This window comes from Cervus elaphus, chromosome 27, assembly GCF_910594005.1.
Source record: "Cervus elaphus chromosome 27, mCerEla1.1, whole genome shotgun sequence".
NCBI lineage: Eukaryota > Metazoa > Chordata > Mammalia > Artiodactyla > Cervidae > Cervus > Cervus elaphus.
The window spans coordinates 50950979-50974500 of NC_057841.1; the positions used below are offsets into that span (position 1 = coordinate 50950979).

The window sequence follows — 23522 nt, forward strand, 5'->3', positions numbered from 1 at the left end:
TGGGTGGGGATTTGGCCTGATGTTGTTCAGTTGCTAAGCTGTGTCCGACTTTTTGCAACCCCATGGACTGCAGCACGCCAGGCTTCCTTGTCCTTCACTGTCTCCCGGAGTTTGCTCAAACTCCTGTCCATTGAGTCGGTGATGCCATGCAACCTTCTCATCCTCCTTCACCAGGGCCAGGGCTTGTGGAAAGGGGGTACCCTGGCACAGTGAGGACCAGCTGCCCCTCAGTCTCACCTTGGGAAGCAGCTGAACAGTTGGCTTGGGGTAAGCAGAGGATGAATGAAGTGCAAGATGAAGGGCAACTGAATTTAAAGAAGAAATTGTAAAAGGCTCATGTTAGGTTCTTTTGTCAGGTGGAACTGAGCATAGGTCCACTGCAGGGGAGGAGCGCCAGGAAGGGGGAGACGGGCTCTCAGAATATAAACCTGCTTTACTTCCCCGATGTCTCAAGGCAGGTGGGCTTTGTAGCCTGGCCTTCCTGGATGGCCCTTGGCGCTGGACCCTTATGCCGCAGTGCCTAGAGAGTCAGGAGTTGGATTGAAATGAGGTCTCCTGTAGTCAGAAGAACCTTGGTTTGGTGATGAAAGGCCTGATTGTAGACGTTAGTGACTCAGTTAATGAGGGTACCCTTGTGGCTTAGCTGGTAAAGAATCCGCCTGCAGTGCGGGATACCTGGGTTCGATCCCTGGGTTGGGATGATCCCCTGGAGAAGGGAAGGGCTACCTGCTCCAGTATTCTGCCTGGAGAATTCCATGGACTGTATAGTCTATGGGGTTGCAGAGTCGGACACGACTGAGCGACTTTCACTTCACTAATGAGGATACAGACAGTAGAGCGGTGTCAGCAGGATGGAAGCCTTTCTTGCCACCAGCCTGGGAGTGTGTTCAGAGCTGGCATGGCGGCTCGGCAGGGTCGGGTCGGCCTCCGTCCTCCTCACAGTTCTGCCTTCTCTCTCATGTTGCCATGTCCCGTGGCCCACGCTGGCTCACGTCTGTCTTCCTGTCTGCACCCACCCTGGGCCTCGTCTCCAGGAGCCTCTGGTGTCCCCTCTTGAAGCAGCCATCTTTTAAACAATTTTTTTGGCCATGAGGCATGTGGGATCTCAGCTCCCCAAACAGGAATGGAACCCACACCCCAGCAGTGAAGGTGGGAAGTCTTAACCACTGGACCGCCGGGGACGTCCGTGAAGCAGCCATCTTCTGACGCCCTCTGGTGGAGGGATCGAACCTGGTCGGCATCCTCTAAGGACTGTATCACAAGGAAGGCCCCACAGCTGGCCGGAGGCAGGGCCCCTGCCCGCCTTGCCCTGGGGTGGCCCCCCCATGGGGCTGCCCACTGAAGAGTGCCTCTGCGGGGGGCGGCTCTGATGGGGTGGTGCTGCCCAGACGTTCCTCAGGAGCCCCTTCCGCCTGGTCCAGCAGATGCAGGAGTCCTGGACCAGCTCATCAGGATGCCTACTCGCCCCGTGAGCACCCACTGGCCTCCTCACTGCACCCTCTCACCCAGGCTGACACCCTCCGCCTCATACTAATCCGTGGTGTGGTCAAGATGTTCCATGGGAATATATGCCTGCCCCTCAGCCTGCTGGCTGGCCCGGAGCTGGGAGCTGGGGCTGCCTCTACCTCCCTGACCACCCCTGGCCTGGGGCCTGGCACACAGTGGGTGCTCAATAATGATTCTGGCGATGGCTCAGAGCTGGTCTACGCAGTCATTCCCTTGCCAGCCCTGTCCCTCTGGTCGCAGCAACTGTGCTGAGCTTTTGGAGGTGGAACGATGGTGGGCTCTACTATCCCCCTGGGAAGAATTTCAGGGGGAAACTGAGGCTCAATCGAGGTAGCTGGGGTTGGCTGGATGCCCTGGCACTTTCCCTGACTGCCGCACCTTGGCCCGCCTGTGCCCAGAGAACAGTAGGGCTGGCAGGAGGGTGCTGAAGCATTGCATTCTGCCCAGGGAGCTGTGCGGTGGTGGGTCACAGACCACACGCCAAAAGAGGGGCCGGGGGCAGGCCCCATTTAGGGATTAGTCTAGCACTGGGATTATTTTTTGTTGTTTTAATTAATGAAAAAAATTAAAAACAAACAAACCAACCCTTGCCTTCTCTGCACCCTTTCAGAGGCACATAGTAGAGGTAAGCCAGGGTAGGCAGAGCCCCATGAGATGGGAGGAAGGGGGCTCGGAGTGTCCAGAACAAAAACTGGGCTCCGTGTAGTCCTGAAGAAGCCTGACAGCTGCCTGCCATTGGGGATGGGCTGTGCTGGGGATTGTTTGGGCTCCTGGCAGCATCTTTCCCAGAGAGCTCGTCCATCACCTGGTCAGTTACTCAGGAGGTTGGAATACAGCTTCCACCTTCTTATTGTAATAGGGGAATTGCCCAGAGAGGACCTAGAGGGAAGCACCTGGATTGAGAGGGTGCAGCCCAGTGCGTTTAGACGACATCTCCGATTGAGACTTAGCATTCGGGGAAGGAAGCTGAAGGTGTGTGAAAGGCTGTTGTGGAGCCAGGTACAAAAAGCTCTTCTCCATCAGCACAGAAGCACCAAGGAAGGGAAATCGGTGTGCAAACAGCAGCAGGGCCTCTGATTAGACTCTGAGAAGGACTTTCTGACCGCAGGACTGGTTGGCCCACAGTGATGGCTGTTGAGCAAGGGATGGGATCTTTGCTGGGAACCTGATGAGCACATGTCTTACCAGACAGGTTTGTGCGAATCCCTGGGAAAGGCGGGGGTGTGTCAGAAATGTGTCCTGAGTCCTGGCTGAGAGCCCGTGACCCCTCACTCCCTAGAACAAGGAGAGAAGGGCACTCGGCTGTTCCAGCGTGGTGCCCAACCACGGATCGGAGCATCCAAGTGAAAAGAGCCTGTCCCGGGGGTCAGGAGAGCCGGGTGTTGACCCGGGTGTGGCACACACTCCAGGGCCCCTTCCACAGCGTGAGATGCTGGACTGCACAGTTTTCTCTAAGCCTCTCTGGAAACCTCTTTCACTGTTTACACCCGCTGTCTCCATGAAGTGAGACCAAATAGCGGCTCACATTAGCAGCATCTGGATTTTCCTGATTTCTCTACTCTTTCCTGCACCTCCCCTGATAGCCCTGCCAACCTGAGGTTAGGTGTATCCTAGGCATCCGCACTGACTCTGACCCGGGAGGTGACAGGTGGTAGGCAGAGGTGAATGTCAAATGTACTGCTTACCTCTGGCCCACAGAAACGGGTAGAAGGAGCTTTCTGCCAGTCATCTTACTGCCCTCCAGGAATTACTGTATCTCAGAGTCAGTCTAAAAACTCATTAGTACAAACAGTATGTGAGTCAAAGTGCCTAGATTTTTAATCAACTTCTATGGATAATTAAGAAATACCATGTGTAGGTTCCTGGCACTGCTCTCTGTTCACTCAGCATCTCTTGATTACCTGCTGTGAGCCTGGCTCACACATGAGCTGGAGCCTTCGGGCTCACTATCTGTTGTGGAGTAGAAGCCAAAGGCCCACACAATATGTTCCCCCCTCAACCCCACGAGATGCCCTGACCACAGACACTGCAGTCATTCCAAGGAATGGCAATGGTCCTGTTGGTCTCTGAGGGTAGGGAGATGCCTTGCAGGACACGAGACTTGATCTGAGCCTTCAGGAATGGGTAGGATGTCGGATGAGATGAAAGGGAAGAGAGAAGAATTGGAAGAGAGAAGAAACAGTGTCAGCAGAGACTTGACACTAACCATAGTGTTGGGATGCTAGGGAGGCAGGAGAGAGCAAGCTGGAGTAGTTGGTTAGCGCCAGGTGTTACTGGAGGGATGGAGGGGTGAGGATGGTGAATGTGGACGTGTCTTCTTGCCCCACTGAGATTCTGACCTGGTGTCAATCCACCCATTGTATACTTTGTATATCGTGTTTTCTCTGATGTATTTTACCATCAGGTAAAGTCTGTCCTCTTGTATCAGTCAGGATAGCCTAGGAACTGCTGCAGTGACAAGCAGTCCTGAATCTCAGTAACTTTTAAACCTCCCATTCAGGACCCAGCTTGGTGAAGCAGTTGCCATTCTCACCAGTCATCATGATGCAGGGAGAAAAAGAGCACTGGTCTTGCACTGGCAATTCAGCACTCCCACCGAGGTGTAACACGCCTCACTTCCACTCAACCCGTTGCCCAGAACTAGTCACATGGCGCCTCCCAACCATGAACACACTAAATAGTATAATCCTACTACGTGCCGGAAATGGGAAAACCAGAACTGTTTGGTGACTGGCTAGAAGGACTGTCACATGCCCCACTTCTAGAGGAAACTCACCAGGGGCTGTGGCCGACCTCCTCTTCCCCGATCTCCACCACATCAGATCCAGAGCTAGGCAGGCGTCCAGTGAGCCCTCAGGACGTGGGCTCTCAAGATGAGAAAAAGCTCAGAAGTCACCTGATCCGACCCCCTGCAGTGCAAGGACCTCCACCCCGCTCCTGGTGTGTCGATTCAGCTGCTGGAGATTTCCAGACATGGGGAGCTCACTGCTTCAAAAGGCATCTCAGAGCATGTGAGGCAGCTCCACTGATAACAGAGTCTCTGATTCAGCCTGAACCACCTCCTAACTCTAGCTGATGGTTTCAGTTTGATTCCCTTTGTCCATGGCTATTTAACCTCTGTCCCCACAGTCCATCATGGCAAGTCTGCTTTCGGAGCTGAATATCCTCGTTCCTGTCATGGTTCATGCATTGCTTTGATCATTTGTTTGTTCTTTCATCCATTTATCCAGTTAGCGCCTCACCGTTGTGCGCTGGGCGCCGTGCTGGGAACCGGGCTGACAGACGCGGCGGGCGTGTCTCTGGTCACAGGGACTGTCGAGTGGGGGCGGGGACAGGCACTTAGGTCGCAGGGCTAAGAAGTCGGGGACAGGACCCAATGGTTCCCAGGTTCCGCCTTGGGTTGCTTGTTGGGAGCATCCTAAGTATGGACTGTATTCCCTCACACAGTGTGAACCTCTGCTGTGAACGTCTGCTGCTCCCAGCGTGTGAGCCTCTCCCTTCCAGAAGATGCCATCTGTCCCCAACCTTGCAGTGACGTCTGGCTCCAGTTCATCTGGAGAAACCAGGGTATAACACTTACCCAATGATATTGACGACTGAGTCTTACAGGGAGAGCAGTCAGCAGACAGTCACTGAGCACCCACCGTAAACAGGGTGAGCTGTGTGGCCTGGTCTCTGCCCTCAGAGTACGTGGCATCTGCTTAGAGAAAGAAGACTTTCTCAAATGGAAAAGCAGGAGCCCAAAGCCCAAGCATTTGTAAATACAGAGAGCAAAGGAGCTGTTGTCTTCAGGGTGCTGGCATCTGTAGGGGGAGGGGCCCTGCTGTCATGGTAACCACATCCGACTGGAGCTAGGAGATGTGAGTCCCTGTCTCTGTACCTCTGACTTGCTGTTTCATCACTGGTGAGATACATCACCTCGCTGTAGCCTCAGTTTCCCCTCTGAAAAATGAGGAGATGACTAGACTTAACATCAAAATGTTTTGTGAAAAATACAGACCTAAATTTCCATTTCTGGGAAGATAGAATAGATGTTCTTTTCTATAGTCCTTCTGCTAAGTACAGCTAAAAGCCTGGCCATTCTATGTAAAACAGACCAAAAATTTTGAAAGGTGGAGAGAAGGCAGACTGCTTGGGACCTTGAGACCTGAGAAATGCCACAGGAGTGACCTCCCTGGGTTTCCTTTTTGCCTCCTGTCTTCCAGACTTGAAGGTTAAGAAGCAAGTAACCAAGAAATGCCAGTAGACACAGATTTTTCTGTTTTAAGTCCCAACAAAAGCCTACTTTCTCCAAGCTTAGGTCTAGGAAAAGGGCGACCAAGTAAGGGAAATACATGTAAACCCATGGCTGATTCATGTCAATGTATGACAAAAATCACTACAGTATTGTAAAGTAATTAGCCTCCAACTAATAAAAATAAATGAAGGAAAAAAAAAGAAAATTAATAGTACAGGAAAATCTGTGGTCCCGTCCTCACCCCCCACCAGCAGAGGCCCAGTGGCCGCCTGGATTTCCCCTTCCTCTGGGCTGTAATGTGACCCCCAAACCCACTCACCAGGGTGGTATCCGTGAAGGTCAAGTAGGAAGCTATGACTTTCATCCCTGCTGGCTGATAAGAACCCCCTCGCCTCCCCGAATGGTATTACTGGAGGCCCTGCAGAGGGGGGCTTGGATGCCCACCCTCACTCAGTGGGATAGAGGTGCCTCTTCCGTCGCTGTTAAGATGTGTCAGAGAAGGTTCTCATAAGGAGTTGGGACTCCCACTGTTTCCGGTGGTCCTGAGGCCACCACTACATAGCAGGGTCAGTGGGGACCACGTGGAGTCCTGGGACTCCCACCTCCACTGATCTGTATCAGGTGCCCCCTGGACTTCTGCCTCCACTGGCAGTCTGAGGCTGTGCCCTTCTTTTCCCTGCCAGAGTGGTACCACAAAAAGCCAGCTAGAACAGAAGGTTTAAATGAGATTCAGAGTCTCATTACATAACACGAAAGTGTCCTGATTGCAGTAAAAAAATCATTTGTCATGCCAAGAATTGAGAAGATTTCAAAGTGAAAGAATGAAGATGATCAGTAAACATCAACATTGAGATGTGAAATTGGACTTCATCAAAATGAAAAACTCTCGCTCTGGGGAAAAAAAAAACAACCCCTTTTTAGAGCATGAAGAGACAGATTACAAAGGAGGAGAAGATTTTGCAAAACATGTATCTGACAAAGGACAAACATCTAGAATATATGAAGAACACTCAAAACTCACCATTGAAAACAGTGCAATTAGAAAATGGTCAAAATATATGAAGGGATTTTTTTTTCACCAAAGAAGATATATGACAAACTTAGACAGCATATTAAAAAGCAGAGACATTACTTTGCTGACAAAGGTCCGTCTAGTCAAATCTATGGTTTTTCCAATAGTGATGTATGGTCATGTATGGATGTGAGACTTGGACCATAAAGAAAACTGAGCACCAAAGAATTGACGCTTTTGAACTGTGGTGTTGGAGAAGACTCTTGAGCGTCCCTTGGACTGCAAGGAGATCCAACCAGTCAATCCTAAACGAAATCAATCCTGAATTTTCATTGGAAGGACTGATGCTGAAGCTGAAGCTCCAACACTTTGACCAACCGACTCATTGGAAAAGACCCTGATGCTGGGAAAGATTGAAGGCAGGAGGAGAAGGGGACGACAGAGGATGAGATGGTTGGATGGCATCACCGGCTCAATGGACATGAGTTTGAGCAAGCTCCAGGAGTTGGTGAAGGACAGGGAAACCTGGCGTGCTGCAGCTCATGAGATCACAAAGAGTCAGACACGACTGAACTGAATTGAAAAGAGAATATATAGATGTCAAATGAGCACACAAGAAGATGTTCACTATAGCTCTTTATACACCTATCAGAATGGCTAAAATTAAAAAAAAAAGTGACAATGCTGAATGTTGGTGAAGATACAGAGAAGTTGGATGATGCAGACATAGCTGGTGGGGATGTTATATGGTACAGCCATTCTAAAAAACAGTTTGGCAGTTTCTCATAAAACTAAACCTACAAGTAGTATATGATTCAGCAATTGCACTCCTGAGTGTTTATCCCAGGGAAATGAAAACTTATGTTCACACAAAAACCTGTACCCAGATGTCTATAACAGCTTTATTCATCATAGCCCAAAATTGGAACCAATCCAGATGTCCTTCAACAGGTGGATAGTTAAATAAGTTATGGCAGTCAGCAATCAAAAGGAATCAGTGGTTAACACACGCAGCCACATGGATGAATCTCCAGGGAATTGTGTAGAGTGAAAAAAGGCCAACCCCCCCAAAGTTACATGATTTCACTAATATCCCAGTCTTAAAAGGCCAAGTGGGAAAGAAAATGACAGCCCACTCCAGTATTCTTGCCTGGGGAATCTAACGGACAGAGGATCCTGGCAGGCTAACAGTCCATGGGGTCGCAAAGAGTTGGACATGAGTTAGCGATTAAACAACAACAAAACAATACAGTTAGAGAAACAGGGAGCAGGTTAGCAGTGCCCCATGGTTAGGGGAGGGCACAGGATGAAGTGGGTGTGGGTACAGAAGCACAGCAGGAAAGACCCTCTTGCCAGTGGAAATGTTCAGCTTCCTGACAATACCGCTGTCCGTACCGTGGATGTGATACTGAGCTGTACACTTCTACAAGTTTCCCCACTGGGGAAACTGGGTAAAGGATACATACATGTGTGTTGTGTTAGTCGCTCAGCCGTGTCTGACTTTTTTGACCCCATGGACTATTAACCTGCCAGACTCCTCTGTCCATGGAATTCTTCAGGCAAGAATACTGGAGTGGGTTGCCATGCCCTCCTCCAGGGGATCTTCCTGACCCAGGGCTCCTGCATTGCATGCAGATGCTTTACCATCTGAGCCACTGGGGCCACGGAATCTCTATTAAAATTTCTTACAACTAGATGTGAATCTACAAGTCTCTAAAAAGGTACAGAACCTTTTGTTTCACCAGAATATTTAAAGGAAATTTCATGTAGAAAACCAAGAGGGCAGAACTGTTTGGTGAGGCAGGGGAGGGCACCCACCTGCTCTCTCCCCAGCTCCATCCACGTCATCACTCTGGGAGCATCTCTGCGGACCTCCCAGGTCAGCCCTGGGCCGGGTGACCCCTCAAGCCCTCTCCTCCCTGCCCTTCTGTGGTCCTGAGTCTGGTGCTGGCAGGAAAGGGAGGTATCTCTGGGGGCTGGGGAGTTCCAGGAAGGCCTCCTAGGGAGGAGTCTTGGAGGATGGGATCATTTCTCTGCACACAGGTATGGGGCGAGCTGAGTGGGACCCTATTCTTTCAGCAGACACTGGACAGGCAGCCAGCCAGAAGTGGCGTCTGCTGTAGCCCAGTCTAGGATAGGTACTAATAATATTGCCATTTGAAATTTTTTGTTTAGTTGTTTATTGGTCATGCCTGTAGGATCTTAGTTCCCTGACCAGGGATCGAATCCGGGCCCCCTGCAGTGGAAGCATGGAGTCTTAACATTTGGAATGCCAGGGAAGTCCCAATGTTGCTATTAAATCCTGGTGGTGCTGGTGGTGGTGGTTTAGTCACTAAGTCGTGTCTGACTCTTGCGATCCCATGGACTGTAGCCTCCCAGACTTCTCTGTCCATGGGATTCTCCAGGGAAGAACATTGGAGTGGGCTGCCATTTCCTTCTCCAGGGGATCTTCCTGACCCAGGAATTGAATCTGGGTCTCCTGCATTGCAGGCAGATTCTTTACTGGACTGTGCTATAAAGGAAGCCTGGTTAATTAGCTGGGAGACTGGAGAAATGTACTTGGCCACAGACTTTAGTAACGGTCTCCCTCTCCTCCCTAGCCTTTGGTCCTTAATTCAAAGACAGGGTAGAGAGAGAAGGGACAGGCTGGACAAACAGGCAGGAAGTTCCATAATGAAAGGAGTGGCCTTGTCTGCTCCTGAACTCATCTCTGGTGCCACTCAGGAGGCTTTTTCTTCTGGTCTCTGCCCTCTTGTTCTCCTGCCTCTGGCCTTTCTATTGACTCACTCACTCACTCACTAAGTCATGTCCAATTCTCTGCAACCCCCCGGACTGTAGCCCACCAGGCTCCTGTGTCCATGGGATTCTCCAGGCAAGAATACTGGAGTGAGTTGCCATTTCCTCCTCAAGGGGATCTTCCCAAGCCAGGGACTGGACCTGCATCTCCTGCGTTGGCAGGCAGATTCTTTACCACAGAGCCCCCCAGGAGGGATTGAAATATTGGAGGTCCATCACTGTCTTTCCCACCAGCCCATGGGGTGCTGTCCTTGGTGCTGAACAAGAACCCACACGCACGCACGCACGCACGCACGCACACCTGCACATGCAGGTGTAAGGACAGGACTGTTTCTCCTTGGGCACTGCCCCCCCACCACCACCTCCATCGGCACTTGACTCCTCACTTCCTCTCTGCTCAAGCAAACCCAAGTCACCCTCAAAATCTGAGGGACCAAGAGGAGCCTCAGACCCAGCCTACAGGAAGCCCCTCTTTTAGCCCAGGAGATGCCTTTGGGGTCCTTTGGTCTTCAAATATTCTGTGTAATGTAAGACACTCTCCCAGTGTCTCATGTTTCAGTTCCTGCCCCCACCCTGACTTGGGATTCACTAATCTAGTCCAACGTTCATGGTACGGAAGAGGCAGCTCAGGTCCAAGGGGCTGGAGCAACCCTCCTGGGGCCCCAGGAAGCAGCTTGCACGCCTTGGGTCCTGCTTTCCCATCCGTCCATCCCATCCGTCCATGCAGGAAGTTTTCCCTGGAGTCCAGAGTCATCGGCATGCCTTGTGTCATTTGGTGCTTAAGTATGTGTTGTTTTTTTGGTTGTTTTTTCCTTTTCTGTGACTCCCCAGCGAGGTGGTAAAACCTGCAAGGCAGAGAGGATTGCCTAGGGCCTCTTGCGTCCATCTAGTGGCTAGCGCTGTGTTAATCCACTAATGTGGGTGATAGATTGGGGCTGGGGGCAGGGGACTTGGGAGAGCATCCTTGGAGACGAAGGAGAGAAGTCTTGTCCACTGTTTAAAGGGACAGCCTGCCCTGTTAGCTCCCCTGGGAGCCCCAAGCCTGTGGGACTTGCTTGCTCTTGGCTCCTGTGATGGACGGAATCTGTGGAAAAACATTTTGCACCGAGAGAGGGAAATGGACTGGGATTATGAGCCTTCTGAGAAGTGGCAGCCCGCATCTCTTGGGTGCCCAAGCGGGGCCCTGTAGAGCTGATGACCAGCAGCTGGCCCCTGGGGCTGCAGGCCCCAGGCGTGGGCTGGCCAGCTCTGGTGCAGCTGACATAGCAGCGGACATCAGACTGACGTGCTTGACATCCTGTAGTTGGAACTGCACTTGTGACCCCCCAGATAAAAGCGGGAGTCCTCCTGCTGCCCCTTGCCCTGTTCAGCCAGGTTCTGCCTTATTTCCAAACGTTTGCAGCCTAGGATTGTCAACACAAACACACACCTGTGTGCATGCATGTCGTGTGCAGAAGCAAAAATGACTCTGCAGTTGTATATTAAAAAAACAGCAGCATAGAAGAGGGTCATTCTTTTCCCATCGCACCTGACTTGGCATGTTTTTCTACTACTGCGCAATGACTGACTCACATCTTGTTTCATTCACTCCTGCATGGAGCCCCCTGTCCCTACCCATCCCAGCTCACACCCCCACATTCCCTCTTTCTCTCATTGCAAGTGATTTACTCCCTGCCCCAGGGCTGCCTTCCCAAGAGACAGACTCGGCGAACCCAGGTGTTGGTAGGGATGTGGACGTGGTCTTGCATTATGGGAAGCTCTGCGGTGGGATCAGAAGTTATCTGACTAATGTAACGGCAGGGCGCAGTGGCTGAGAGCATAAATGCTGGCCTCACACTATATGCATTCCCATCTGGGAAACTACCTGTGATGTGGGCAGGTTCTCTGAGCCTCGGTTTCCTCATCAGTGAAATGGGCATAGTGATGGCAACAGTTGCTTCCTAGGGCTCAGGTGGTGCCTGGTATACCAGGAGTGCACCAGGGTTTGCTCCCGTTCTCCGGAGCCCGTCATCCCCTGAGCTGGGGCAGCTGTGCCCCCAGTGTGGCCCTTTCAGAGGCAGCTTCAGTCCCCCTGACAGTGAGCAGCCGTTTCCATTTCTTTTCCCACGTGGTGTAAAGTGCTCATTAGCCTTTTGTGATCTGCTCTGCGAGCAGCACGATTCACCCTGGCATGGGGCCCCCTAATTGCCAGTGAAAGGGGCTGTTGTGAAGGCTTCAGCAGCATTTAAGTGCTAAAAAACGATCCACTGGAAAGCGTGATTGTTTTTGAGAAGGCTCCTCAGAACCTTGGCTTTGCAACAACTGGGGGGCTGGGCCGGGTGACCTCAGGGCCGGGGAAGGGGTGGGACTCAGAGAGAAGCCCATGGTCACCAGGGCCAGCTGTGGAACTGCAACTTGGAGAATGTTCTTGAAGAAGCCAGTGAGGCTTCGTGGAGAGCTTTCAGTCCCTAACCACGGAGTCCTTGCAAAAAAATAATAATAATGAATGATGCTGTGTCGCAAGACTCAGAAGGGGGTGGGGTGAGTAGGCAGGGGGACAAAACAGAAAAGTGAAGACAGGGCTCCTGCCATGGAGGGGGTGGCAGACTAGTTGGGGAAGAGAGTTTACCGAGCACTTAAGATGGCTATTTCCCAGTGGGGGTTCTTCTGGGGGGGACCACACAGTCCCACAGGACGCTCTGTGGAGTAGAAAGGAAGAGTGGGGTGGATTTCTGGCCAAAGATGTTTGATGCAAGCTGTGTAGTGTGCTGGGCTTCCCTGGTAGCTCAGCTGGTGAAGAATCCGCCTGCAGTGCAGGAGACCCCGGTTCAGTCCCTGGGTTGGGAAGATCCCCTGGAGAAGGGAAAGGCTACCCACTCCAGTCAGTGTTCATGGGCTTCCCTGGGGCTCAGATGGTAAAGAATCTGCCTGCAATGTGGGAGACCTGGGTTCAGTCCCTGGGTTGGGAAGATCCCCTGGAGGAGGGCATGGCAACCCACTCCAGTATTCTTGCCTGGAGAATCCCATGGACAGAGGAGCCTGGCGGGCTACCGTCCACAGGGTCGCCAAGAGTCGGACACGACTGAGTGACTAAGATGGCATAGTGTGCTGCCACCTACGTGAAGAATCGGCATCCGAGACCAGTAAAGGCACTGAGAAGTCCTGCAATAAAATAATTATCAGTCGTGTGACTGTGTGTCCCACATATTTGGCTAAGCAGCCTTTTTAAACTTTTTGTCCCCCACGAAACTTTTTAATATCCACTGTTTCCATCAGCGAATCCCATGGACCCCTCTGGCTGCCCTACTTTTAAACGACCAGCCGTCCTTTCCCTCAGTGATTCTGATACACACTGACATTTGTGAGCCAGCGGCTTAGTGTTTCTAGAACATGCTGGGTGCACACAGTGGATCAGGAAGGAAATCAACCACTGGGGTGTGCATTGCACATGGTTGGTGCAGGCTCATGGGGCGCCAGCTGATGAGAAAATGGCAGAACCACAGGAAGGAAGGTTCCTGAGCTGGATCCCATCAGAGAGAAAGACTGGGGGTGGGTGGGAAGGAGACTTTGTTTTCTCTGAGTGCAGGAAGAGTGTAGCAGCCCAGCCTGGAATATGAGCCAGTACCTTCGGCAGCTTGGGGTGGCCTCCAAGCCCTTTCCCAGATGGTGTCTGAGCCGCATGACCACACACAGCCTTGCTCGTGTGCCGGGGGGAACCCGGGGGCCCCTGTAGCAGCGAGGGGAACAGCCAAGCCCCCCACCACCTTCTTCCCTGCCCTGTGTCTTGGGAGTTTCACGGCTTGAGGACTGGTGCCCAGGGTCAGGAAGATCCCCTGGAGAAGGAAATGGCAACCCACTCCAGTATTCTTGCCTGGAGAATCCCCATGGACAGAGGAGCCTGGCGCATTACTGTCTGTGGGGTCGCAGAGAGTCAGACGTGACTGACATTACTGTCTGTGGGGTCGCAGAGAGTCAGACGTCTGAGCGACTAAGCAGCAAGCAGCCCAGGACTCAAGGAAGGGGAGCATCCAGGCCCTTTATGATTTCGAGGGCTTAGCCTGGACCTGACTCCACATGGCAGGTGGCCCCAGGGTCACCTGGGTGCTGTCCACGGCTGACGGGCGCCGGGGTGGGCGTGGGAAACCACTAGGTTCCTGGCTGTCAGTTCAGTGGCAGCAGTCATCCCACCAGTGAGTCCTGGCCCCTCTGGGCACCAGCTGGGTCACCACCTCAGCTTCATCAAGGGACCAAGAAGGGAGTCTCTGCTGGTTGAGGCTCTTCCCTCCCTGGGCTGAGACTTGAAGGACACAGACTTTGCTTCCAAGAGCCAGGCGCTTTCTGCAGCCCCTGGTGGTGAAAGGTCACATGCAGTGATTATATGCCTGTCACGTCCCATCGCCCAGAACTCTTAGATGCCCAGGTTCTTGTTACGTGCTGCAGTCACCGTGCCAAAGGGAGCAGCGACGAGTAAGTCATCCCCGTCACCAGGATTTGCACGGTGGGCTCCTCCAGACACGGGCCCTCTGCCTTGTTATGACGCTGGCCTTAGTGGGGGTCACCCTGCTATTGTATTCAGCAAGAGAGGCCACAGGCTTGCCCACTGCCCTCGGCACATCCTGTTTAGCCGCCCCGAGAGTCCTGATTCTTGCCCAGTGCCGTCGCCTCCTCCAGGGATGCTGTGCACATTTTGTTTCCCCAGGACCGTGGGAAGCCAGGGCTCCAGGACCCTGGTCTCAAAGGGGTCTCGTCCTGCCACTTCTGTTCCTCAGCTCAGAGAATCAGTCATGCTGTCGGGGAGGGAATGGAGGCGGGAGGTAGACCCGAGTGAGGAGTGGAAGTGGAGGGGAGAGATGGAGGCCTCCGCTGGGTGCGGGATGCTGCTTGCTGAACCGGAGGTTGAGCTGATGGGAGAGTGATGAGGGGATGGTTGAGTAGCAGGGTGTTCGCTGGGGACTGCAGTGGTCTGGGAGTTTTGGGCATTTAAAATAGAGCTCAGGTTATCTCCATCAGCTCAGGAATAAGTTCTCTGGGTTGCTGCAAGGATGGGTGGGAATTATGAGGACTCCATGATGACTCAGATGGTAATGAATCTGCCTGCAGTGCAGGAGACCAGGGTTTGATCTCTGGGTCGGGAAGATCCCCTGGAGAAGGGAACGGCTTCCCACTCCAGTATTCTGGCCCGGAGAATTCCATGGACAGAGGAGCCTGGTGGACTGCAGTCCATGGGGTCATAAATAGTCGGACACGACTGAGCAACTTTCACTCACACATGGGGAAAATGTGTGGCGAGAGTTTATAAACTATGAAGTACTGAAAAAAAACAGAGGCTTCTCACCTCCAAATGGAGACAGTACTACAGCACAAGGTTGAAGGGATGGGCCCCCCTTTACGGAGAATCAGGTGCCCAGGGCATCTGCTCCTTCAGCTGCTGCCCTGTCACTCTTTCCCACCATCAGCCAGCGGGGCCTTGTCCTGGACCCCCAGAATCCAGAGGCTGGTAGGTCCTCTGCCGGGGACGCTGCTTCAGAAGAGGCTGGGGCCTGAGCTTGCAACGCCCAGGCATCTTGCTCGGTTGGTGCTCCCTGCACAGGGCAGGTGGTGGGGATCCTCCCCTCTCTGCTAGGAGGGGTGATGGCCTCATAGCCGCCACCTCCAGTCTCCAGCCCAGGAGGGAGCTTTATGTGCACTTGGACTGTGGTGTTGGAGAAGACTCTTGAGCGTCTCTTGGACTGCAAGGATATCAAACCAGTCAATCCTAAAGGAAATCAGTCCTGAATATTCATTGAAAGGACTGATGCTGAAGCCGAAGTTCCAATACCTTGACCACCTGATGTGAAGAACTGACTCATTGGAAAAGACCCTGACGCTGGGAAAGACTGAAGGCAGGAGGAGAAGGGGATGCCAGAGGATGAGATGGTTGGATGGCATCACCGACTCAACGGACATGAGTTTGAGTAAGCTCCAGGAGTTGACGATGGACAGGAAAGCCTGGCGTGCTGCAGTCCATGGGATCATAAAGAGTTGGATGCAACTGAGCGACTGAACTGAACTGACTGGACTGTTCCTGCGTTACCATCAAGATGAATGACTCCTCCCTCTGAGATGCTTGCAGTCCCGGGTGTGGCTGTGACCTCCCCTCCCTTTTTCATGGTTGTTCTCTCTCCATCCTGTGTTCCTCCCTCTTGTGGGGCCTCAGATCTCCAGATGGTCACTCCATCTGGACATACTCATCTGTGAATCAGTCTTTCAGGCACGGAGACAGCAGGGCCTCTGCCTCTCAGGGTGGAGTCTCTTCCATCAGTTGGCAGGCGTCGGAGGTGGACCTACTGTGTGCCCAGCTTGGCCACCGTGGGGGTAAAAGAACAGAAGGCAGGTGCAGTCCAGGAGCTTAAAATGTACTTGGGGTCCTGGATGAACCGTGAGGACATGATGTTAAGTGAAATAAGCCAATCACAAAAAGACAAATACTGTATATTACACTTGTGTGAGGTACTTAGAGTCATCAAAATCATAGACAGAAAGTAGAAGAGTGGCTGCCGGGGTCTGGGGTGGGGAAAATGGGGAGTTATTGTTCAATGGGGATAGACTTCCAGTTTTTCAAGATGAAAGGAGTTATGGGGATGGGTGGTGCTGATGGTTGCACGATGTTATAAGCATCTTTAGTACCACTGAACTGAACACTTAAAGTGGTTAAGGTGGGAGATTTTACATATGTGCCCTGTGCCACAATAAAAATGTTTTGAAAACAAATCTTTCTTGGGGAGAGGTAACATTCTCTGGGTGTAAGAGAGTGATGACAAAACAGTGGTCCGCTCCAAGTAAGCTGAATTTGTAAGACCATCCCGGAGGAAGGCGTGAGCTTCACTCTGGGTATTGTCTCAGACGTGTGCTTTGGAAGCAGGGTTGGGTTTGTTTGATTTTTTTTTTTTTTTTTGACCTTTGCTTTAGAAGTCATTTGGAAATGCTACACTTACTGATAATTATCTTTGAGGCCTGGGAAGGGTGTCGTGAACAAGCCAGTTGACATCTCAGGAGGATGGAGGCTGTCCGCGTGTGGGGGTTGATTAATATTAATAGAAGGTGAGTCGCTCTCGCCACCTGCAAATGTCAAAGCTGCATTTGAAGCGAGCAGGACACCAGGACTTGGGGTGGGTAGGGTTACAAGGCAGCTCACAGAAGGAAAGGAGGGACTGATTCTGGAACACAAGGGGCCACCTAATTAGAGGATGTAAATCAAGCCACAGTTAATTAGTGATGTCTGCCACTGGTGGGAGAGGGGGTGCTCTCAGCACAGGTGCCAGTGAGGAACCACCTACAGCTGTTGATCCTTCATGTTCAAGTATCTTTTTATTTGAATATGAGGAACCTGAAGTCCACAATGGTGAAGTAACTTCACGGAGGTCACATGGATCACTATGACAAGAGGAGAACCCGTGTTTGAGGAAAATGGTGAAAGTCTCTTGAAGGATGAATAATGGTGGTGGTGGGGTGGGGCGGGGACACAGTGCAACCCACAACAATCACGGAGGAGCACTTGGGAGGCCCCTAGTAGGCCCTGACCAGGCCTGGGAGTGGGTGATGTTGGGGGCCGCTGACTCGCCTGCCTGGGGGCCCCTTGACACACTGCCCAACCCAGAAGGCCTTCAAGTTACCCGGAACACCTCACTGTGTCCTGCCAGGGCCCCTTTCCACCCCCTGGCCCCCTTTTCCAGGATGACTGCTCCCCTCCTTTCCCTCTGCTCACCTGACCCCCCGAATCCTTACTCAGGGGGAGCCCCTCTCCGTTCCTCAGGAAGGTTGCCTGCGCCCCGGTCCCACTGTGGGACCCACTGTGGCAGCTTGAATCAGCGCACCTTTCACACTGCATTGTGATTATTTATCATGTGTGTGTCATCCCCTGCCGTTCTTTGCAGGCAAGGCCTGTGACTTTTCCACTTTTGCATTTTCAGTGCCTGCCCAGGCCCAGGCCCGTGGAAAGATCTCAAAGGAAGGTTGCTTGGTGTTTGAGCTTGCGGACCTGAGAAGTGACAGGTCCCGGGATAGATCATCATAAAAATAAAGCTGGGGATTCTACCAGGAATCCAACCAGAAAGTCATAGCGCCCAGAAAAGAAAGAGCATCCAGTTCAGTGGATTTTCACAAACTGGACACACTCAGAAAACCAGCGCCTAGCTTAAAGAACAGACGTTACCAGCCCCCTAGGACCCCCTGAGGCCCTTTTCCAGTTACTGTCCAAACTCTGTCTCCATACATTAGTTTGCCTGTTCTTGAACTTTATCTAAAATTGAATCAGAGTTGGTACTCTTATGGCTAGATTCTTTCATTGCACTCTGTGTTTGTGGGCTTTCTTTCTGTTGTTCCGTATTGTTTTAGTTTGTTTATTCTCACTGTTGTGTCATATTCCAGCACATGAACACACCACAGCTAATTTGTCTATTTCAGCTGTTGCTAGGCCTTCCAGTGGTCTCCAGTTGATAGCTATTATGAATGAGGTGGTGCTGTACCTCTGTGCTGTAAATGACTTCTGAACATCTGTGCACATTTTGTCTGTGTTTGTAGCTGGGAGTGGAATCCTGGGTTATAAAGCATGCACATGGTCAGCTTCAGTAGAGGTGAAAGTATTGTTTTTAAAGAGTGTGGTGATGGAAAATAGACTGTGGGGGTCATGATGTTACTGAGCCAAACTTGGGTCTGCTTGCTTACACACAGTAAAACCAGTGTTCTGGGTCGTGATGAAGCGAAGTGAAGTGAAAGTCACTCAGTCGTGTCCAACTCTTTGTGACCCCATGCATGGACTGTATAACTATACAGTCCATGGAATTCTCTAGGCCAGAATACTGGAGTGGCTAGCCTTTCCCTTCTCCAAGGGATCTTCCCAACCCAGGGATCAAACCCAGGTCTCCCATATTGCAGGTGGATTCTTTACCAGCTGAGCCACAAGAGAAGCCCAAGGATACCGGAGTGGGTAGCCTATCCCTTCTCCAGAGGATCTTCCCGACCCAGGGATCGAACTGGGATCTCCTGCATTGCAGGTGGATTCTTTACCAACTGAGCTATCAGAGAAGCAAAGTGATAAAGCAAAGTGTAGCATTTATTACGACTGCCAAGCAAGGAGTCCAGGAGAACTAGTGCTTAAAAGTCCCAACGTCCCCACAGACCTTCAGGGAAAGGATTTTAAAGACAGGGTGACAGAGCGGGGTTGTGGACTGTGGGACCAGCTCAAAGACATTCTTCTGATTGGTTGGTGGTGAGGTAGTTGGGCGTCAGCATCACCAGCCTTCTGGTTCCAGCCCATCTGGAATCTACGTGCTTGTGGTCAACATGCAGTTAACATCTTCCACCTGGTGGGGCTTAAGTGTCTACAGAGCTGCTCGAAAGACATGATTCAGAATATTATCTATAGACCTTGAGGAAGAACTAAAGGTCCTAGCCTTTTTTTAATGGCTAAACTACTATTATTTTATCTTGCTTGCCTTTTCCTTTGTTTCTGCATTTTCTCATTTCTCTGATTAAATTTACTCTTTGGAACTTGGGAAAGGCCTAGGAGGCTAAATTCTTTCTACAGACAAGAAGCAGGGGGAGGAACATAGAAGGGGGTTAGGTTTGTTCCGGGAAGGCCCCATAGGGTCCCGCTTGGTTTCAAAGAGGGATGGTGGTATCCAGAGTGAAGACAGGGAACTGGCAAACTTGTGGCAGAGATCATCAGCCAAAGGGCAGAGAAACCAGATTTCAGATGCTGGGTCATGTCTGTGAGATGAATCTCATAGGGAACATCAGAGGATAAAGACCAGAGTGTTAGAGAAGTTCCTTTGCTGGAATTGTTGGTCCGTGGGGGCTTCTTGTGCTTCCCTAGTGGCTCAGCAGTAAAGAATCCGCTTATGATCAAGGAGATGCGAGTTCAATCCCTCGGTCAAGAAGATTCTCCGGAGAAGAACATGGCAACCCACTCCAGTGTTCTTGCTTGGAGAATCTCATGAACAGAAGAGCCTGGCAGGCTACAGTCCCTGGGGTCACAAGAGTTGGACATGACTGAACTAAACCTCCATCACCTTGGGGGCTTCTTGATGCTGCCTGATTTGGGGGTATGGGGCTTAATTCCCAAGGAAGTCAGCCCCCCAGCAGGCCTTCCTGCATGCCTGGCTCCACAGACTCCCTGCCTGGGGAGACGCCCCACCATCAGACTGGCAGTGCTGGAGGCAACTCATCAGTGCAGAGACTTTGAGGAGAGAGCCACGGGCTGGCACGGCAGAGCCCTGGGGTTCCGGGTACCTGACCACGCAGCCCTGCCAAACACTGTCGAAGTGAGGACCTGTGCCTGGAGGAGTCCAGGGCCCCCTAAGTTGTACACGCTGCATATACCCACCGGGACCCTTCAGCAGCCCCCTCCAAGGTCCAAGCTGCTCAAGGGGACGGGGCTCTGCCATCCTCTCTGGGATTGGGCCTTTTGCCTCCTTGTTCCATGTCCTGGCTGGGCAAATAACACCCCCCTTTCATCCTCTGTGTCTTCCAGAATGGCAGCAAAGACACCTCTCTGGACATGCTGGGCACAGATATCTGGGCTGCCAACACCTTCGATTCCTTCAGGTGCGCTCCTCTTCCTCTTGCTGTGTGTGTGGCTCCAGCTGGGACCCCAGCTTCCTGGTCCTTATTCCCTGAGGGACCCACCCTTTCGGGGCCAAGTTCACGTTGAGAGTTCATTGCCCTAGACATGGAGGGGGGTGAACTAGAGAGGATGAGGCTGGAGGAAGGAGGTGAGAGAGAGAAGGAAGGAGACAGCTGGGGTGGGGTCCGAGGGAAGGAGAGGAGGAGATGACAAGAGAAAATAGAGTGCAAAAGGCAGAGAAAAACAGATGCCACCAGTGTGACCCCTGGGAGAGAGGGTGGGGAGGTGGAGGACAGGAGAACGGCATCTGGGGCCCGTTAGACAAGCCGGGGTGGAGCAGGGGCTGCTGCAGAGAGAGGTCCAGAAAAAAGGAAGGATTTTCGGTGCTTCCAGCTCTAGGAGGTTTCTGATGGGCCATGCTGCAAGGGCAGGCGTTGGCCAGACTTCCTGAGGACGTGGGGTTGGTGCCCCTGAAGGGTTTGCTGATGAGGCCCTGTCGTGGTAGCTGTTCCTTTTGGGAGCCTCAGGCCACGGATGGCCCTTTAGCTCAGCTGTGCCCCTGGCCCCGGAGCTGGTCAACTCTGGGTGTGCTCCAGGCGCACCCTGGTTCCGGCTTGCTCAGCATGGAAGCGCCACCGGTCTCCCCGAGACTGGTACTCAGGGGACTTGGCCCCCTGCTTCCCCACTGACAGACTCAACCCCAGGCTTTCCAGTCTGGGGGATCAGACTTTCCAGACTTTTAGGGGGACCACTGAGAGCGGGGGTGAGGCCCACACTTGTGTGTTTTATAGGCATCCATTATCTCAGAGCAGGGTTAAAGAAGAGGAAGGCTTCGTAGGCAGGCCCCTGCCCCATGATCCGTGAGCACAGGGCTGACGTGCCAGGCTCCATCCCGAGTGAGGGGTCCCCGCCTGGCCCTGCCCGTGGTGGGTGGGCGCCTCCCCTTCCTGCCCACCCCTTTCTGAGCTGCTTCCCTGCCTGGCGCCTCCCCCAGGGTCCCCGGGGTGTCTCATCTCCATCACTAACGGGACGCGTCCCCTTTCTCGCCCTCTAGTGGTGCCACCTGGGACCTGCAGCCTGAAAAGCTGGACTTCACCCAGTTCCACCGGAAGCTCCGACACACGCCCAAGCAGTCCCTGCCACACATCGACCGAGAAGGGTAAGCGGCAGCCCGGGGCTGTCACAGAGCGGCCAGGGAGGCAGGGCACAGCCGTGTCCCCCCGGGAGCTGGGGGTGCGGTGGCCTTTCCCTGGTAGGCTGATGCCCAGAGAGGCTCACTGGCTCAGACCTGCAGGCTCACTGGCCCCGCCCGGAACCCCCCCGACCCTTCACTGCCCAGCCCCCTCGAGCCATACTGCTCCCCTTCCTGACCTCTCACAGTGACCCTGCTTGGCCATGGTCCAGCTCAGCGGGTGAGACCCAGTGATGGGAGTGGAGATCGATGGGTCCACCCCCAGGGTCTCAGGTTCGGGAGGCCTGGGGGTGGGAGGGCCCGGGGGTTTGCATGTCTAAGGAGTCCTCAGGAAATGCTGCTGCCGCTCCCCCAGGGGCCCCGCTCTAAAGAAACACTGGGGTCACTGTTGCTTTTACAGGATGCGACAAATGCAAAAAATGCTGCTTTTACTCAGTTGCCTCCTTCTTAGTTCATGCATCAGTGTTTACTTGGGCTTTGAAAGATGGTTTCAGGGACTTCTGGGCAGTCCGGTGGTTAGGACTCCATGCTTCCTCTGCAGGGGAAACGGGTCAGATCCCTGGTCCAGGACTGAAGATCCTGCATGCTGTATGGTGCGGCCAAAAAAAAAAAAAGATGGTATCAGGGCCTGGGCAGACCTCTGGACAGGAAAGTGACTCCAGACTGACATGGGGGGGAGGCGTGGGGGGTGATGTGTGAGACAGATGGTTTCTTTTCTTCCTGAATTTTTTTTTTTTCCTTCTTCTTTTTTTTTTTTTTTTTCTTCCTGAATTTTAAAATAATTTTTGTTGTTGTTCCGTCGCTCAGTTGTGTCTGACTCTTTGCAACCCTGTGGACTGCAGCACACCAGGCTTCCCTGTCCATCACCATCTCTCATAGCTTGCTCAAACTCATGTCCATTGAGTCAGTGAATCTGACCTAAAATTCACATAACATAATATTAACCCTTTGAAGGTATTCAACTCAGTGGCATTTAGTACATTGATAACGCTGTGTAACCACCACCTCTCTCTAGTTCCCAAACTAGATGGTAATCCTATGTTTGAACTTCCTGAGGAACAGCTAAACTGTTTTCCACAGCAGCTGAATATTTCACATTGCCAGCAGCAATATGCAGGGGATCCGATTTCTCTACATCCTCAGCAACACTTGCTGTTCTCCATTTTTTTTTAAGTCAACTCATGGCTTTTTATTTTTTCCTTCCAGTCCTTACCCGTCCACCCTTGTCTCCCTGTCACTTCAGATCTAAGTATAACTGACATTCTGGGCTACATTCCTGCATCTCACCTGTCCCACCGCCTACTGCCCACCCCACCCACCCCGAGTGGTCAGCCCCCTCTTGGCAGTGGTCTCCCTGCAGTGTCGGTGACAAAACCTGGGAGGGAGACGGTTGCATCCTTATTTCAGAGATGAAATGCAGCTCAGAGAGGCCCAGTAACCTGCCCAAGGAGCAGAACCATGATTTAAGCCCCTCTGATAACCATCCAGTACTCAGGCTCAAGGATACCGTTGTATCCTTGAATCAGCTTGATCCCCTTAAATTTTTATGTAAAATGACATGCATGTGTGTATTTTGGGGGCAGAGGCCCAGCACTCGTATCAGACTTTCGCAGGGGACCCCATCCTCTCCCCTGTCCTGCCCCTGCTTGTATGGGTTCTATATGAACTTTTGGGATGATTTTTGGAGATCAAGAGAGGAGATGCCCTTAAACACGGAGGCATCCTGTTAGAAGATAGTGCCAAGCAGAGACCCAACCACGGGGCTTCCTCGGCCCTGCCTCACTCACGCCCGTCCATCCACCCACCCGCTCACCGTCCCCTCCGTCCTCCCCCTCGGCAGCGCTGAGGGCATTTTCCTCCTGAGCTGCTGAACTGCACAGGGCTGGGCCCTCCAGCTTCTGAGTTTAGGAAAGCTGACCTTTGCTCAGGTCAAGTTCAGGAGCTGGTTTTCTGCAGAAGTGATGCTCCCGCTTGCCCTGAAATGGGGGTTGGTTGGAACTTGCAGTGTGCGTTGGGAAAGGAAGGAGCGGTTTGCACCTCTGAAGCCCGGTCACAAGGCCTGCTGGGTCCCCAAATGGTGAGGAACACACACAGTATACAATACGGTCCCTTCTCAGAAGTATTTTTATCCACTCTACTGTTAAAAGGAGACATGAGCCCATTCATAATTGAGACTGTGCTTACACACTCAAGAGTA

At 52.4% G+C, this 23522-nt stretch overlaps 1 protein-coding gene across 7 annotated transcripts in view; it reads left to right on the forward strand.

Annotated features, from left to right (window-relative positions):
• Window positions 1–23522, forward strand: part of CTIF (cap binding complex dependent translation initiation factor) — a 315019-nt gene that overhangs the window by 93349 nt on the left and 198148 nt on the right. For all 7 annotated transcript variants that reach the window (XR_006338151.1, XM_043889185.1, XM_043889190.1 and 4 more), the window contains exons 4-5: window positions 20041–20114; window positions 21188–21292. Coding sequence is in view for 6 of the 7 variants with exons in the window: in XM_043889185.1 (XP_043745120.1) it covers window positions 20041–20114; window positions 21188–21292 (179 nt within the window). In the remaining variant the exon portion in view is untranslated. The remainder of the gene's footprint in view (window positions 1–20040; window positions 20115–21187; window positions 21293–23522) is intronic.